This window comes from Megalobrama amblycephala, linkage group LG24 (assembly GCF_018812025.1).
Source record: "Megalobrama amblycephala isolate DHTTF-2021 linkage group LG24, ASM1881202v1, whole genome shotgun sequence".
NCBI classification, from domain to species: Eukaryota; Metazoa; Chordata; class Actinopteri; order Cypriniformes; family Xenocyprididae; genus Megalobrama; species Megalobrama amblycephala.
This window is the reverse complement of record NC_063067.1, coordinates 8,289,430-8,309,339: the sequence shown is the minus strand read 5'-3', so window position 1 is coordinate 8,309,339 and position 19,910 is coordinate 8,289,430. Positions and strand designations below refer to the sequence as shown.

Genomic DNA, 19,910 nt, shown 5'->3' with positions numbered 1-19,910 from the left:
GCGCTAGAGGACGCCAAGCAGGAGACCAACAGGAAGATGAACTTGGGAAGGAATGTCAGGGCTTGTCTTCATACTTGCAAGGAAGACGTGATGAATTTGAGTCTCTTCCCATGACTACAGTCAGTAGACGGCGTGTTTCATTTGACATGCGTGAAAATGAGGATGTGAGGGGGTAGAACATTTTTTGAATATTGTTAAAAAAAAAAAAAACTGGGAAACTTGGGCTGTGAAAGTCAAACACGACCAGGCAGACTTTTAAAATATGTTAAAGGGTTAGTTCGCCCAAAAATGAAAATTCTGTCATTAATTACTCTCCCTCATGTCGTTTCAAATCCGTAAGACCTTCGTTCATCTTTGGAACACAGTTTAAGATATTTTTGATGAAATCCGAGAGCTGCCTGTCTCCTCCATAGACAGCAATTTAACCACCACTTTTAAGGTCTAGAAAGATGCTAAAGATAAAGTTAAAACAGTCAATGTGACTGCAGTGGTTCAACATTAATGTTATGAGCCGGCATTCTGACGCAGAACCTGAAAGCGCTGAACAGTGTATGAGAATGACACAGAAGAGAAGATATTGTTGAATAAACTCATTATTTTTGTACACAAAAAGTATTCTCGTCACTTCATAACATTAAGGTTGAACCACTGCAGTCACGTCGACTGTTTTAACTTTGTCTTTAGCATCTTTCTGGACCTTGAAAGTGTTCATTATATTGCTTTCTATGGACGAGTCATATACCTCTAGGATTTCATCAAAAATATCTTAATTTTTTTCTTTAATGTCCATTTTAGGGCTGTCAAACTATTAATCGCGATTAATCGCATACAAACTAAAAGTTTAAGTTTGCCTAATATATGTGGGTGTACTGTGTGTAATTATTATGTACATATAAATACAAACACATTCATGTATATATTTGAGAAATATTTACAAGTATATGTATTTATTTATATTTTTATATAATTTCTATTATATATAAATACAAATATTTTGTACATAAATAACATATTTCTCTTAAATATATACATTAACTTGTGTGTATTTATATATGCATATTAATTACACACAGTACTCACACATATATTATGCAAACTCAAACTTTTATTTTGTATGCGATTAATCGCGACTAATCGTTTGACAGCCCTAGACAGCATTATCTAATTAGTCAAATATTTAATAAACAAACATGCAATCCATTTCTGAGTATTTCTAATGAGCTCTCTACAGAGTTCTGCATAGTTTCCGAGTGTGTCTGGACATGACCAAGAATCTTGAATGGACTGTACATCTCTCTCTCACAGCCTCATTATCATTTGTGTGTAATGAAATATGATGTCTACATGTCTGACAATAGTCTACTGGTTTAGCATTACAAAAGATTATTATATGATTCTGTTACTTTTTTGCCAATCAACCCTAGCTGATTTCCATTCCTGCCCCCAAATGCTAAATAAATGAATAATAGAGATGCACCGATACTAAATTTCTCCACCGATATCGATAGCCGATTATTCCGAGTGATATCTGCCGATAACGATACTGATAGTTTGGGGGTTCTGCCTTTTATACATTCTTTTAAATTAATGATAATTTCATTATAATTAATAATTAATAATTATATTTTCAATTACTATATTTTGAAAGAAATGCAAATAAAAACTTTATTCTCTCCATTTCATCAACTTGTTTCAGAATAACTGGTATCAGTTATAAACAAACACATTACTCATTAAAGGTGCCCTAGAATAAAAAATTGAATTTACCTCGGCATAGTTGAATAACAAGAGTTCAGTACATGGAAATGACATACAGTGAGTCTCAAACTCCATTGTTTCCTCCTTCTTATATAAATCTCATTTGTTTAAAAGACCTCCAACGAACAGGCAAATCTCAACATAACACCGACTGTTATGTAACGGTCGGGGTGTATGCCCCCAATATTTGCATATGCCAATAAATTGTATGTAAACATCCAAATAAATACTATACTTACGCGATAAGACATGTTGCATGACAAATACTTTGTAAAGATCCATTTTGAGGGTTATATTAGCTGTGTGAACTTTGTTTATGCTGTTAAAGGCAAGCGCGAGCTCCGTGGGCAGAGAGCGCGAGCATTTAAAGGGGCCGCAGCCTAAATCGGCTCATATTTAATGATGCCCCAAAATAGGCAGTTAAAAAAATTTATTAAAAAAAATCTATGGGGTATTTTGAGCTGAAACTTCACAGACACATTCAGGGGACACCTTAGACTTATATTACATCTTTTAAAAAGACGTTTACGGCACCTTTAATATTAACACTCATTAACTAAATTCTGAACGTTAAATTAATGTTTCGTAACTTTCTGAATGTTATATAATTACATATAAGTACAAATTCAGTGCATTTTCCTGCCCTTTTTTTGGTTGACAGGATATATCGGCAGATAGCCGACAGTGTGAAAATTAACTTTTATCAGCCGATACTGATTATTGGCTGATATATCGGTGCATCTCTAATAAATAAATTTAATATATACAGTCTAAAACAACATTATAATAATAACAATATAAAAAATATATTTTTCAAATATTATATATTCAAATAAATTAAATATATTTAATTAAAAAACACAAGTAGATGTGACCATATAGGGTTTTGCAGTACACCAGCAAATCAGAGGCTACTTAACCATTCCTGTCCTAAATAGTAAACAAATAAATAAATTATATTTTAATAAGTATAATTTAATATTAATTAAAATAAATAAATAAGTAATTGAAAATATATTTATATTTTAAAATATGATTTATATCATATACTAAATTAAATATATTTCATAAAAAAACTTAATTAGATAATAACCATACAGTACAACCTATCAAATAAAATTACCTCTATTCCCCCATAGCCTTGTTTTCATTCAAGTACAAATTCAAATGGCATATACACTGACTATTCAGGGCTTCCACACTATTGTGAATAATGACCTTTTTTTGCATGACCTTTCAAGCTGTTAAGAATCATTTAACAGATTGCTGGGATAGATTTCCATTTGTATGTCAGATACCAAGATTCTACAAGCAAGCGATTTATACATATTGAAGCCACTAATAAGAAGTTACTGTGGTGATTTGTGGCAAATTTTACTCTATACAATATCTAGCCAAGTAAATACTTTAGAGCAGATCACAACTAGAAATTTTTCCAGGTCCGGAAATGAAAATGGAATTTTTTCAGGTTTTCATGACTATTGGGTTTGGTGCACAAATACTAGATTACCAGTCAATTCAACAAGTTTTTTCCATTCACCCCCACAGTCCTAGGCCAAATTACTCCCCCTACCCCTAATAAACCACATACACCTCCACAACACACAGGCAATCAGCACTACATGACCTGAAAAAAAAGAAAAAAAAAACCCAAATGAAATAAATAGCTCTGCCAGTGTCAGTGCCAATGGCTTTCAGTGAGTGAACAGCTGGGGAGTGGACGGAGCCATACCAGGGTTCAAGTCAAGCAAACAGCTGAACACAATGCCAGGAGCAACAGAGGTGCCTGCGTCTCGGCCTTGCCTCATCCATCTTCACCCCCCTCCCCACCCCCGTCGGCCCGCTGCTAGTGGTACGGCCCAGCCGCCTAAGAAAAGACACCATTTCCTGTCAATCTGCGCTGCTGGTCGAGCTCTCTATAAACACATACTGCCCTTCCTTCCAAATACACTTACAATCTCCCACTCTGTGGAATTCTGCTTTTCATTTTCCCAAACCCCCTTTGCGTTTTCACACTTACAAAGAAACAAAGAGTCCTTCTCGGAGCACGTCGGGGCATGCGCAGAGAATGGTATTCATTAGGCTGTTTATTGATCTTGTGGCTCTTGACTTTGTTATGGTTCTCATTTATTTTCTTTAGGCAACCCTCATAGACACAGACAGGAAGAAAGAGTGAGAGAGTGAGGGAGAGAGAGAGAGAGAGAGAGAGAGAGGAGGAGAATATGAGTGGGGGAGAGAGAGAGAAAGAGAGAGTAGGGCACTTTAATGGCCCTTTTGTTTGAGCAGACAGTAAAGTATATCAATTGTAACACTGAGGTTCTTCATGTAATTGTTGTGTCATAAAGGCTGAGGAAGACAAAAGAACAAACAAAAGAACAGATCAACAAGTATCCAATGGTGGAAGGAGGAAGCTGTGAATTCTAATAAAATAACATTTTTAAGATGGAGCAAAACTTTCAGTAAAATAGTTTACTTGAGAAGCATAACTGCATATTAAGATATTAATTACTGCATATTTGTTTGACCTCATCACATTTAAACTTATTTTAAACATAAATCTAACAAAATGTATTGATGTTTAGGCTTAAAAAAAACATTTCACCTGATTAAAGATGCATTTTCTAGTATTAGTTTAGGGTCAGTAAGATTTTTTAATGTTTTTGAAAGTCCGTTATGCTCATCAATCACTCCATTTATTTGATTAAAAAACAAAAAAACAGTAAAAACAGAGATATTGTGAAATACTATTACAATTTAAAACAACTGGTATCTATTAGAATATATTTTAAAATGTAATTTTAAAATATTTGTGATGCAAAGCTGATTTTTCAGCATCATTACTCCAGTCTTCAGTCACATGATCCTTCAGAAATCATTCTAATATGATGATTTGATGCTCAAGAAACATTTCTTCTTATTAAAGTTGAAAACAGTTGTGCTGCTCAATAATTTTTTGTGGAATCCGTGATATATTTTTCAGGATTCTTTGATGAATAGAAAGTTTATTTATTTAAAATAGAACTTTTTTTGTAACATTATCAACTTTTGAATGGTCAGTGTATCTATTTAATATCAACATTTTATTTTTATTATGATGCTGAAATCAAACAAAATATATGGCTTAACTGAATGTTTTTCTTATTTTAAGAATAATTACGTTTAATAAAAATATTTTTTTAAAAATAGCTTAATTTAAGATATACTTTCTGAAAATATATTTTAATATTTATGTCAGTGTTGCTTCTCAAGTGAACTAATCTTGTTTTAAAGATGTTTATACTTGACAACAAAACAAAGATACAGAGCTACTACTTTCACATTTTGTATGTTAAAGCTCGTGTTTCACTTCAATTAATTTTTAGCATTTTTATGTAGATGAATGATGTATATATAAAATGATCCTGATGACCAGAGATTTTTCTTCAGTTCCAAACCACACGTTCTCAACTTTTTCCACAGCTACACTTCTTACTGTTGAAATTCGATATTGCGGTACTGCTAATATTGTCGGCTCCTCTGTGATAAACTGATTGTTTTTTTTTCCCTCACGGATAAAAGCGCCTGCGTATTGTCATTCAGAGACATAAACTGTTCTAACTCTGCAATTTCTTCTCTCCCGCTGAAAATCTTTTGTTAGAAACTGTTCCGTGTAGTCTGAGAGTGAAAAAAAAGAGTTGACTTGGACATTTAATCCAACTTCATAGTGCTGACCCAAGTTCCTCCCCCTCCCTCCCTTCCCCAGCCAAGGAGGTTGAACTCCAGAAGAAATCCCCACTGGGCCACTAACTTTCCCCCAACTTATCCTGCTCTCCCTCCCTCTCTTTCTCTCTCTCTCTGGAGCTCAAGCTATTCTCCATCACTCTCCACCACCTCCACTCCCTCCTTTTCCCTCCTTTTCCTTCTGTTTTCAAACTTATACTCATCCAACCCTGCTACAGTTTTTAAACAACCCAGAGGAACATCTTTAAAGAGAGTTTTGTTTTTGCTCTGTCTTAAAGGCCTGGCTCTTCCATACTTCTCTCTCTCTCTCTCTCTCTCTCCCCTACCATTCCCTCCTTCCTGTCATGTGACAAAACTCCGATGACAAACAGAGCCAGAACTGCTGGAAATCCATCTCACTTAGCTGGCTCCCTGTCATCTCTGCTTTCCAGGCCAGACGAGCCGCACCAGATGAGCCGATCTCAGGCGTCCTGTCACCAAACCGAGCGTCAGAATCAGGTTTAACAGCCGCATGACTCACTGATGTGGACCTCAGATAGCAGACACAATGCATTAGAGATATTAGCCAGGACTGGTTTGCCTGTGTGTGGCCTCAAAGGAATGAAAAATCACAAAGGAGATCTCTTTAATACCTCAACTGTTTCTCCTAGACAGCGATGAGATTAAATGGAGAGCAAATTAAGCCTACTGCTTCTCAGATTTTTATCTTGAGAAAAAAATCCTTTCAAAACCTTTTATGTTTTATTTGTGTCTATTTGTATTTACAAGCTATTTTAGGACATCTGGGATTTGAAGGGATAGTTCAACCACCTTCATGCCGTTACAAACCTGTATGACTTTCTTCTGTAGGAAATATTTTGGAAAAAATGTCCATACATTGAAAGTCAATGGGTTACAATGTTTTTTGGACACCACTGACTTTCAAGTCAAGTCAAGTCAAGTCAAGTCAAGTCAAGTCAAGTCAAATTTATTTATATAGTGCTTTATATTGTTTTAAAGCAGCTTTACGGTAATAAACAAGAAAATAACAGTATTATTCTTACAAAGTTCTTAAAGGGTTAGTTCACCCAAAAAAGAAAATTCTGTCATCATTTACTCATCGTCATGTCGTTCCGAACCCGTAAGACTTTCATTCATCTTCGGAACACAAATGAAGATCTTTTTAATGATATCTGAGCGATGTCGGTCCCTCTATTGACAGGTACACAACTACCACTTGGATGTGAAAAAAGTTTATAAAGAGACCGCAAAACTAATCCATATGAATTGAGCGGTTTAGTTCAAATTTTGTGAAGAGACACAATCAATTTATACGATGAACAAACTGAATTTAGGCTTTTATTCACACATTTTTGGGTGAACTAACCCTTTAAATTATTAAACAAATACAATTTCAGCTGTAAAGCAGCTCTTTCTAGAGCAATAGTTTCATTATTCAGCTCAATTATTCTCATCCAATAGTGGCAGTGCAGTCAAATCAATAATATTACTGAATATTAAGTGTATTTTAAACCAAAATTAAAATTCGAAATATCTTCTTTTGTGTTTTACAGAAGAAATAAAGACAAACAGGTTTGGAACAACATGAGGGTGAGTAAACTATGATAGAATATTAATTTTTGGGCAGACTATCCCTTTAAATGAAACATAATTAACTCCATTATGTCTCCTGAGCTATGAAAGAACAACCTCTGAGCAAGAAAATCTCCCCTGGGGCATGAAATGTTTATACGAAGGACTGATTGAGCATGCATTGCCTATTCTGCTAGTTTTTTTTTAAATCTGTGTACCATGTTATACAGCTCAGGAAGTTTGCGCAGAGTGTAAGCAACAGAGAGTCATGTGTTTCTGTGTATGGATGTGTCCAGACAGATTGCCGGCGATGACAGAGACACAGAACACCACTCCATTTCAGCTCCGTCTGCGCACGCACACCTCAGATTACCACAACTAGTCCTTGTAGCTCCATCAGGAAACACACAGATGTTGACACACATACACATACCATTCAAACACACATTTTGAGTCATGAAACACACACCTTTGGTACACACAAAACACTTTACAACACTCAATTGCAACAGCATGTCCTATGCAAAAGTATGCATGTTTAAACACATTGACACATTCCAGAATTCCCGGTATATGAGCGACTGTAGCCACAAACACCATGTTCAGGGGAGTAATTAAGTAAAATTAGCAATGCTATTAACATAACTACATTTTCAATAATAACATAATAGCTACAAAATTTTGTAATTATTATTATTTATAACATTTATAAATAAATAATTATATGAAATAATTACAAAATTTGCTAAAAAATAATAATAATTAAAAAAAAAATATATATATATATATATATATATAGCACATTTTGTAATTATTTAATATTATTATTATTTATTTATAAATGTATATATATATATATATATATATATATATATATATATACACATTTTATATATATATATATATATATATATAGACACTTTTCAAATTAATAAGTTAATTCACACAGATCAAGCAAATGAATGGATTAAAAAATGATTCACTTATTTAAGTCTCATTGCAGCATTTTAAATGCTTAAAGTTAATAAAAGTTAAAGTTAATAATTAAAAAAAAACACTAATCCATTTTTTATTTTAATGTATAAAGTAGCATTTCTGACAGATTAGTGTGACTGAACTGTAACCATTTTAAAATCATGAATAGCTTGAGGCTTAAAAGTATTCACCAGTACTGCCTCAGTTTAAAAACTCCCATCCCAACACCACCGCTCGGACATTCATCATGGCGTCTACCTCAAGCAATATCGTACACATGTTTGGCTCCGAGAAGACATGTAATCTTATCCTGACATCTTACTCGTACACACAATACATCTCCTCGAGAATCTGGAAGTGTCACTTGAAGACCAGACCAGAGGGGAAAACAGAGCTAGAAGACAGGCTGTTCCAGTCTTCACTCGTGTTCTGCGCCGCATAAAAAAGAAACAGTAAAACTTTTCACAAACTTATCAAACTTGGCCATCTCTCAAACAAGGCTTCGCTCTATCTCTGTGCCTCTTTCTTTCCCCCACCCCCCGCCATTTCTTTCTCTCTCTTGGCATGCCAGTACTTTTACTTCTTTAGTATTCTCATGACTTTTGACATGAGGTATTCAAAACTGGAAACCACATGTTTTGTAGTTATGATCTTAACTGGCAAAAAGTTACCCACTCCTCCCCCTGACTTTTAGGCCACACCCCTTTGGACAAGTTCCCTCCCCACAACCTCTAGGAAGCCCCTCCCATGCCCGGTCGCCATGGCAGAATCCTCATACTGCACGTGCCCAGTCCTGCCTGTTGCAAACAGTGAAGCTCCGCCCCATCTCAACGCTAGTCTCTTTATCTTCATCTGTCATCATGCTAAAATGCCAGTGCACTCTTTACCTTTCAATGCTCGCTCACACTCTGTGCCTCAACCTAACACGCTGTCTCTCACCTCCGCTATAGTCTGTCTTCTTGGAACAGTGGGATCAAGGAAGGAAATCCACATAGGAGTGGAGGAGTATAGAAGGGGCAGAGGGGAGGAAAGTAATCCACCGGATTTTCGGGATAGAGTCAGTTGAGCTGAGATTCCATTTGTGAACAATTTGCAAAATTCCCAAACTGAGCTCTTAATGACCTGGCAGAGAGAGGCCACTTCTGACTCTGTCTCCCACTCGGACTGCGGTTACGCCAACTCTCCAAAAAACAGACAAGTGTGGGAGTCGGTTGTGGCCAAAATATTAACAAAGGCTTCATGAATTCCCTTTTACACAAAGGGCCCTGCATTGCATATGTTGACTGCAGCAATATAGACAGAATACTAGAGAATAAAAAAGCAGAAACATCCTCTATCAATGACAGATGACAATGGCAGTACAAAAATCCTGATAATAGTTAAAGTACCCCTATTATGGCATTTGAAAGGTTCCTTTTTTTGTTTTGGGTCAAAAAACACTTTCACTGTCTTATAATATGCATTTATTTGTACCTTATTTGCTCAACGACTCCCAAACAATTCGCTCAACGATTCATTTTTCCAAACCCCCATTTGTGTGACGCTAATCTGCGGTGATTGGTCAGATGACTTCTGCTGGTTAACACACAGTACAATACAGTGCTTGCATCCCTTACATTGTATTATAATAATGATGGAGCTCCGCTCTGTTCTAAAAATAAGGACTCAGAGAGGAAGTAAGTTGTTTTGTGTTTATGTTAGCAAACCTAGCCAACAGCTCGGTGGTAAACACCCAAACAGTCATGGAATAAGCATTAGCCCAATGCAGAAACGTATTGATAAAGCACTGCAGTTGTACACCAATGTATTGCTCTATTCTTTATCATAACTCCAAGTAATAACAACGAAAAACATTTGACACATTTCTAGACAATTGCGAGCAAACACATATTGCTGTTAGCTGGTTAGCCGGAGACCTACAAGCTGCGCGGAGCGTACACAACACACACAACTAAATATGTATTCTGCATGCTACGGAGAACATAACAGCAACAATTATTAATCATACCTACAGGTTGTAATTCGGAGGAGGAAGAAGCTGGTCCAAATAAACTGGGTACTGACCCATCCTTCAATAACAACCGGCTTGCGAATCCCTCGTTGAACGCATTTAGGTTGAAGAAGCAGTCGTCAGTAAAATGACGATAAAACAGCATAAGGTTCGGGCTATACTGCTGTGGTATTGTTGTAAAGATGAACTTTAACCACTGATTCTTCACATATTGGCAGTGTTTGAGTTTTCCCTGGTGTCTGCGTGCGCAATAAGTGGGACGTCACAACGAAAAGGCTTGGGATTCGTTTTACAAACGACTTGTTTAATTGACGCAGTGTTGACTCTTACTTTTGAGAGACTTATTACTTTATATACAGTGCACTTTCAGATTTAAAACTTTGCAGGATGTTTTCATTTATGTTATACACCACATGAAAGGTAATTTTCAAAAATCCATAATAGGGGCACTTTAAAACACTAATCATATGCGAGTTAGTGTTATTACAGTAATAACATTAACGTTGCAAAAATTATTTATTACTTTACATGTGATGCAAAACTGCATAAAATATTAGGATTTATTTTCAGAAAATTAATTTTTAAAGGGGACCTATAATGCCCCTTTTACAAGATGTAATATAAGTCTCTGGTGTCCCCAGAATGTGTCTGTGATGTTTCAGCTCAAAATACCCCACAGATCATTTATTATAGCTTGTCAAATTTGCCCCTCTTTGGGTGTGAGCAAAAACATGCCGTTTTTGTGTGTGTCCCTTTAAATGCAAATGAGCTGCTGCTCCCAGCCCCCTTTCCAGAAGAGGGCAGAGCTTTAACAGTTTGTGCTTCGGTTGCTCAACAACAACAAAACTGGAGAATCTCACACAGCCAAAATAATGATTTGTCAGTAACGGTGTTCAGCCTTACATTGTTCAAACCGGAGTTGGACACTGATGGAGAGACTCAACTTTTAGAATGAAACTGGACGTTTCTGAATGATTAGTGGATAAATTTATGTAGTTGCTGTGGAGTTGATTCAACTCATCGACTAGCATGTGCCGTCATGTTAATCTTTTACATGCAAATCCAGCGTTGAATTGACCCTCGTTTGTGAAGCAGTCCGGCATGGCAACAACACTCTACTACAACAACTCTTCCTCTTCTCTAAAGCAGCCCAACACAGCCTCACTCCCTTTGTTGCATGTTCTCGGGGGCAGGGTTTATGTAAATTTGGGGGTTTGTGATGTCACTAACTGGGAAGAAGCTGCTTGTAGTCCCTACCAGCCATTTGTTGTAGTGCCTAAAAAGTGATTTCTGTAAAAGAAAATACCTCTCTTTGCACTGAACTTTGAGTGTCGTAACTTTGCAGATGTTGTTTATGCTCAAACAGCAACATTACACACTAACTAAAGTTAAAAAAGTGAAATCATAACCAACCACCCCTTTAATTTTAATGTATTTTGTCTTACTGCACTGGCACTTTAAATTATAAACAAGTCAAAAACAAGTGAAAAATCTGCCAGATCAGTAAGACAAAATCTACTTGTATTCAAGATCAAATCTATGAAAACAAGTCTTTTTACATTTTAGATATTTTAACTGGAAAACAAGGCAAACAAATGCTTATTAATAATATGATTTTTTACAGTGAATAATAGCAAATAAAGATTTGAAAAAGAAATGTTACCATTGGGATACACTGAGATGCTCTTGTGGGTGACCTTGACCTTCCACCTCCATGTCCTCAAAAGTAAATGTCAATTATGTTTCAGAAAGGGAGTATCCTACACTCAACTGCAAACTTGTATTCAGTCCTGGCGCCATTCTGGTACAAAACACCCACTGTCCATGATCCAATCAATTCCCAATGGATAAAATCAAGTCCCGGCCTACATTTTTTTCCACTTTGAATATTTTGTTTCAATCAGAAAATATACCATATTAAGATAGTAAAATGCACTGAGAATACCATTTGATGTTGACTATAATGTTGAATTCTCCATCATCTTTCATGGCCAACTTCATCTGCTTCCAGCCAAACTAGACTTTAAAAGTCAAACCATCAAACAACAAAAACAATGTATTTTAAAATGCACAATAAGAATGATAAGACCCTTAGATAACTGATCCATCCACCAAAACATCTCAGTCTCTGACTGTTAACAGTAGAAGTGCTGATGGTGATGAGTGAAGGAACGGAGAGGAACCTGGCAGGAAAGCAGAGGCGGAGATGAAAGATGGTGGAATCTCTGAGGAAATGGAGAAGTGTTCAGACACACGCATTGCTCTCATTTCATTTTGATCCCTCTTGCACACAAACTCATGCCAGCTGCGATGGAAAGCCAACACTTTGACGGGAAAATGTTTCTGTAAATAAATAATCTGATACAATGTAGTGCTTGTGCCTTGGCCTTTTAATGACACGGACTCATTATTTTCCTCTTTTCTAAACACATCTCCCTTTCAATGATCCTTTATTCTATGTGTGATCACTTAGGGCTGCACGATTAGGATAAAATTCCTAATTTGTTAATTAACAATTTTTAATTTATTGATTGATATTAATTTACTGGCAATTATATAATTAATAAAATTTACATTCAAATTACTTATTTAAAAAAAAAAAAAGATTAATTTTGTAATTTAAGTTTTCACTAAATCAGACAGAAATGGTTAATATAATTGCGATGAAATTATAAACAAAAAGCCAGCAAAGTGATAATGCTGGAAAATCTCCCATTATAATAAAAAAAAGTTACTGGAATATTTACACCATATCTACACCTTGTTTTATTGCATTAAAGGGTTAGTTCTCCCAAAAATGAAAATTCTGTCATTAATTACTCACCCTCATGTCTTTCCACACCCGTAAGACCTTCGTTCATCTTCAGAACACAAATTAAGACAATCTTAATGTTATGAAGCGACGAGAATACTTTTTTATCATCAGATTTCATCAAAAATATCTTAATTTGTGTTCCAAAGATGAACGAAGGTCTTATGGGTGTAGAACGACATGAGGGTGAGTAATTAATGATATTATTATCATTTTTGGGTGAACTAACCCTTTAGGTGTTACAGCATCTACATTGCAAGTGAGTAGCAAAAAATTCAAGTCTTCTTGCTTTGGTACTAAAACAAAATAAGGTCAAACATAAAACAGTTATTTGCAGATCAGACTGCAAAACATTAGTTCATGAAGACCGTTATTGAAAGGATTATATACTAATTTAAACGTCTTGAAGTGGCTGCTGCATTCATGTGCACAAAACACATGTCTGTGATTGGTTAAAAAGCTCAAACTCAGCAAAAATCAGGTCATGAATAATAAAAAAACATGGAATGCTGTAATCATCACTTCACTAAGCACTGCAGCTGGAATCATATTTGATTTATTGTGCAACCTTAAAATGAGTGCTTGTCATATAATGTTTCAATCTAACATCTCCCAGAGCTTTTGAATTAGTCTGTCATATGCAAATACGTCACCAGATATGGTCTCAATTATATAACCATGCACAAAAGCACTATTACACTGCAGTAAGTAGGCTGCACATATTTATGCGTTTACTGTGTGAAAGTGTGTGACTGTACTGATCTATTCCTGCGGGGGCAGCGAACAACAAAATGTTTGCCTTTCACTCGATGACAAGCTGGAACAAGCACGCTGTTCTTTTTTATACAATACAAATGCCTTCACACAACAACTTGGCCCTGGTCGCAACAATAAAAACTCAAGCTCGCAAGCCAAAAGGGAACTAATATCATTGATATGTGCGGCAAAAGAGCGAGAGAGACAGCTGGACTGTGCACGGCCCTAACAGGAGTATTAGATTAGAGCCACACGGTCTCCGTCTGGTTAAAGGAAATGACCAAGCAGCCTTTCAAAACATCCCTCTTGGCGGCTTGGAGCAAGGCCTCCTCCCCTGATTGGTAAAAGGTTTCAGGAGCGTTTGAGGGCTCAGTTGAGATGCTATCACATGGTAAGTGCTGGTAATGGGCTTCCAACTGTTTGTTTGAAGAGCTCCGATAATGACAGGGATCAACTGATAGCGACTTCTGCAGGCCGGCACGTAAGACTCCCACATGGACACTCACACCGGTGACCCCACGTGCACAGCTGCTTTACACACTCGGTGTCAAAACAACGGCGGAGCTCCAAAGATGGACATTTCACCCCCAAAAGCTTTGCGTAGGAGAGAGAAACCTCTGTGTTATATGATTAAAAAAGGAACAGCATGTTAAAAAACAGCAAGAGAGAACCAAAATTACCATGCTGAACCAGGAATGCTTCTTGGTGAAAAAAACTTTTTCAAATCAGACTAGTCAGTGTATTCCTGAATATGACTTGTCAACTAATAAATCTTAAAGGTGCCGTAGAACTTCTTTTTAAAAGATGTAATATAAGTCTAAGGTGTCCCCTGAATGTGTCTGTGAAGTTTCAGCTCAAAATACCCCATAGATTTTTTTTTTTATTAATTTTTTTAACTGCCTATTTTGGGGCATCATTAAATATGAGTCGATTTAGGCTGCGGCCCCTTTAAATGCTCGCGCTTGCCTTTAACAGCATAAACAAAGTCACACAGCTAATATAACCCTCAAAATTGTTCTTTACAAAGTGTTCGTCATGCAGCATGTCTAATCGCGTAAGTATAGTATTTATTTGGATGTTTACATTTGATTCTGAATGAGTTTGAGGCTGTGCTCCGTGGCTAAAGCTAACATTACACACTGTTGGAGAGATTTATAAAGAATGAAGTTGTGTTTATGAATTATACAGACTGCAAGTGTTTAAAAAATGAAAATAACGACAGTCTTGTCTCCGTGAATACAGTAAGAAACGATGGTAACTTTAACCACATTTAACAGTACATTAGCAACATGCTAACGAAACATTTAGAAAGACAATTTACAAAATCACTAAAAATATCATGATATCATGGATCATGTCAGTTATTATTGCTCCATCTGCCATTTTTCGCTGTTGTCCTTGCTTGCTTACCTAGTCTGATGATTCAGCTGTGCACATCAAGACGTCCTGCCCTTGTCTAATGCTTGAACATGGGCTGGCATATGCAAATATTGGGGGCGTGCATATTAATGATCCTGACTGTTACGTAACAGTCAGTGTTATGTTGAGAGTCGACTGTTCGTCGGAGGTCTTTTAAACAAATGAGATTTATATAAGAAGGAGGAAACAATGGTGTTTGAGACTCATTGTATGTCATTTCCATGTACTGAACTCTTGTTATTTAACTATGCCAAGATAAATTAAATTTTTAATTCTAGGGCACCTTTAAGAAAGCCCTATATAATTAGGCTGTATTCACCTGACACCAACCGGATACCTGACCCTCACCCCAAAGAACTGCATTATTAAAGGGGACCTATTATGCAAAATTTGTCTAGTAAATTTACAGGTATTTACAAAGAAATAGCAAGTAACACATTGAATTAAACATGAAATTAAATTTTCTTGTAATACACTCCTCTAATAATCATAGTTTTATTTAGAAATATCTTTTATTATTTTAAATATTTTATTTTATTATTTGCATTTAGCAACATTTTTCCTACAGCCACAGCCCTATCAGAACTGCTGGTGTAGAGAAATGGTATAAGGATCTGTCTCAGGTGATCCGATCACAAGATAAGACAGATCACTATTTCAAGGGGAAGGTCTCTGATGTTGTAGCTCATACAGTAGAGGATGGCGCTAACAATGCCAAGGTCATGGGTTCGATTGACAGGGAATGCATGCATAAATGTAAATATACATACATAACTCACTTCATCATTATGTTACTGCACAAAAAAGTTAAAAACTGTGAAAAATATATTTGATGGAAAAAAAGTTATATCAATGTCAGCTGTCAGCTCTATGCCAACTGCACATCTTCGGAAGGTGCTTGAACCTGTCAGCAAGCATATCTGTTTGAACACACCTATCTGAAGTTGGCCAAAGCATGATCTTCTCTGGGAAATGATACACACCGGCCTATGGAAGAATGCAGGACTAACACGCAGATGCACTCAAAGACAGGGCCTTCAGTAAGTTGGGCCTTTATGAGCTGGGAATTTTTGCAGTCTAGCCGACAGTCAGCTCTGACAACAATGAAGAGGCCTGTTAAACCAACTCCTGCAAAAACAGCACCAAGCCGATTGCTCGTCTGCCTTTGTTTCCCCTCGTCTCAGAGCCAGGGATGAGAATGGCTCAGTAAAACAACTTGTGACATGCCTGTCTAAAAAGAATGTCAAACGGCATACCCAAAAGCAAATTAGGGCCTCTGTGGTCTTGACTCTCGCCCAATTCCTGGCATTGCTTAGGGCCCGATGTGCTTTTGGATATGCAAACGACCAGAGGGAGGCAGAAATTGTTTCCAGTTTAAAAATGAGTTAAATTTGCCTTTTTAAAAGTCACTGTAAATTACCATTGGCAACTCATTTTATTTTAGTCGTTCTAATTCAGAGTAAAACTACACTCTAAAAATTAAAAAATGCTGGGTTAAAAACAACCCAAGTTGGGTTAAATACAGACAAACTCAGCAGTTGGGTTGTTTTGACCCATCGGTTGGTCAAAACAACCTAATCGCTGGGTTTATCCATATTTAACCCAACTTGGGTTGTACTTTTATTTAACTCAACCATTGATTAAAAAATGACTATATGTCTGGCTTAAAATGAACCCAAAATATGTTGGAAATTAAAAATCAGACACATAATTACTAGAAGCAACAGTAACAATCAAAAGGTGAACATTTATTAATAAGCAATTCAATAAATGTTTATTATTTAAATATTACTTATTAAATTTATTACTAAATGTACATTTATAAAACATATTAATAAATTATAAAAATTAATGTTTAAAATGTAAAAAAAATTATGTTTAATTCCAACCTATTTTGGGTTCATTTTAAACGAGCAATATAGTAATTTTTAAACAACTGTTGAGTTAAGTAAAACGTAAAACGTTTTATTTAACTCAACTATTGTTTAAAAATTACTATATTGCTTGTTTAAAATGAACCCAAAATAGGTCACTGGGTTTGTTCATATTTAACCCAACTTGGGTTATTTTTAATGCAGCATTTTTAGAGTGTAGGGTTAGAAAAACTGGGTGGGACTTCATTGGATGCATCCCTGCTGAATAAAAGTTTTCAAAATCTTTCAAAAAAATGTATTGACCCAAACCTTTGAAGAGTATTGCATATTAGAAAGGAGGCAGATTGAATGTGGATTTGCCAAAGCAATGGCTATTTGTTAACAATATCCAATAGGCCGTGTGGCCTAAGTGACATCAGCGGAAAGGAAAATCGTTTCAGAGGAAGGATAAGTTTAAAAATTGGAAGCAAAACAAGAATGTAAATAAGGTTAAGGTTGCAAGGTTTTCCACAAAGCCAATTTCAGGCTGTCTGCATATGCAAGGCAAAATATGTTTCTCATTTTCATGACCAGGAAACAGAGAAGGCTTGTTTATTGTGTATCCGTCAATGCGTTTTCACAGCAGGGTGTGTTATTGGATTCCGCCGCACCAGGACGTCATCCCCAGGTGCTTCCATCACCCCTCCCTCGCTCTCTCTTTCTCCCTCTCTCTGTAAATACCTATTGGATTAGGTGGGCAGCTGTAGGGGGGTGGGTACTGATTGACATCTAAAAGGCTGGAGTGTTGTTCAGACTTGCAGAGGAGTAAAAGAGGCACAGCAGGAGACGGCGAGTAGTGTATATCTGTGCGTGTGTGTGTTTTGAGGAGGGGGAACGCATAGTCTTCTGCTTTGTTGTTGCCATCCAAACCCATCACAGATTCTCCCCTCAGGACTTGAGATGAGATTTCAGATGTCTGTGGCTTGTGTTTTCCCCTAAGCTACTGTCTAAACAAGAAAAATCCACAGACTGCTCACATTCTTGCAACACATTCTGGATCTAAAGAGCCAGTGAATGTACTACACCTCAGCTAAAAAAAATTTAATTAAAAAAAAAAAAACAGAATATCTTTTTGTTGAAAAACTCTGACAGCTGGTTTGTGAAAGCCACTATTTTTCTGGAATGCTATAAAATGCATTGTAAAGGCATATTAAACCTACAAAAAGTATTTTTGCAGCATAAAATATCTGTTAAATTGCTCTTTTCCCCTCTATCTGCCATCTGTTGTATCTCTATCCTCTCACACACTTTGCTTCTGCAGTAGGATGTAAAACAGCGCCCCCTGTGACACTAGAATAAAACGCTGGACATTTTCTCTCTACAGGGTCAAAAATGCCTATTACAATTGCCTTTTTTTGCAGTGAACAAAACTAGCCATCTAGCAAAAAATTGTAAGACTTCAAGAACATTAGTTGTAGGACACTCTGAGTTGATGCTCTTTGATAAACAAGTCTATAAAGTTATCTTTCTCCTCTTACTTATTCACAGCAAAACAAGAATGTTTCTGAAATACCATGAAACTCATACTATGTATACTTTACACACTGCATGTATAGCCTATTACTTCTACCAAAATGTGCAGCATGCAACAATCCATACTGCACGTATCAAAATCCCACAATTCTAGATGACTGAATCGAATGTAATACCAGCCATAAATTTTAAGTTTCAAAATTAATTCGGCTTCACATATACTATTTTTAAAAAAGCACTATACCACGTAAAAAGTCATATTTTTGTGATTGATTTAATATAAAATGCATTTGAAAATTAGCATGATGAAGGCACGACTAAAAAGTTTCCAAGACCTACATATAACATTCAAATGTAGAAAGGTAAAAAAATAAAAAATAGTCCCCAGAAGTACCCAAAGAAACACCTTTTTTTAAGAATCTAATGCAAACATTTTCAGTAAATTAATTCCACTCATGTAATAAACGAAAGCAGAACAGGTACAATACTCACACAACGCTGCCATCTCTTTGGGAAGGTCCGCCCCAAACCGCCCAAACAGGCTACTATTGGCCAGCAGGTCGAAGGGGGAGTGGCTCCGAATCGAATTGAAGGCAAAAGGGTAGACAGCAGGTGGGAAACCGGTCATGTGACCCACCTGCCGTTCCCGGTTGGTTGCCATGGCGACGGTTGCTTGCCAAAGGCTGGTCGGGCCTGTCGTGTGCTTCAACGGACTGTGTGACAATGTTGGCAAACTTCTCAAGTATGCGTCACGGCTCCGCGTTCACTCGTACGACAGGACGTACCTTCAGGAGGAAACACATATGGTATGTTAAGCATTTGTTCAAAGAATTATAAACAGTAATACAACAGTTCAGTGAGTTCAAGCTGCTGCACCACATACACACAATGCACATTTACTCACTTTCATGTTGTTATTTCATTAGTCACTGATAAATTTCCCTCACAGTAAATTGGAGAGCACTTGTGACTGGATCGCTGGCTTAGTGGGTTGAATGGTCGAATTCGAGAACGAATCACTCAAAACTCAAGTCAGATGATTAATTGAAAAGAATGACTCAAAAGAAAGATTTGTTCACTTAGTTCACTCATTAACTCACCCTCATGTCGTTCCAAACACGTAAGACTTTCGTTCATCTTCGGAACACATGAAGATCGTTTTAATGAAATCTGGAAGATTTCTGCCTCTCCGGTCTACGTAACTACCACTTTGACCCTTCAAAAAGTTCATAAAGAGATTGTAAAACTAATCTAAATGAATTGAGCAGTTTAGTCCAAGTTTTGTTTTTAAGTTAGTTGATCACTTTATATGAAGATTATTGATTTTAGTCATTTTCACATATAACCATTGATTAGCAAGCATACACAGAAGCTCAACCGTACTTGCTTGAAGTGTGAGAACAAACCTCATTGGTTCTTGCGGAAGCTCAAACGTGCTTCGTAACATTAGATTTAACCTCATTGGTCCTCGTGCGTCAAGCAAACATGCTTGAGCTTCCGT

At 36.5% G+C, this 19,910-nt stretch overlaps 1 protein-coding gene across 3 annotated transcripts in view; it reads right to left on the bottom strand.

Moving 5' to 3' along the window:
- rarga (retinoic acid receptor gamma a) overlaps nucleotides 1–19,910 on the bottom strand; it is a 68,275-nt gene that overhangs the window by 26,105 nt on the left and 22,260 nt on the right. For all 3 annotated transcript variants that reach the window (XM_048177189.1, XM_048177188.1, XM_048177190.1), the window contains exon 2: nucleotides 18,902–19,194. In XM_048177189.1, coding sequence (XP_048033146.1) covers nucleotides 18,902–19,070 — 169 coding nt within the window. In that variant the 5' untranslated portion in view covers nucleotides 19,071–19,194. The remainder of the gene's footprint in view (nucleotides 1–18,901; nucleotides 19,195–19,910) is intronic.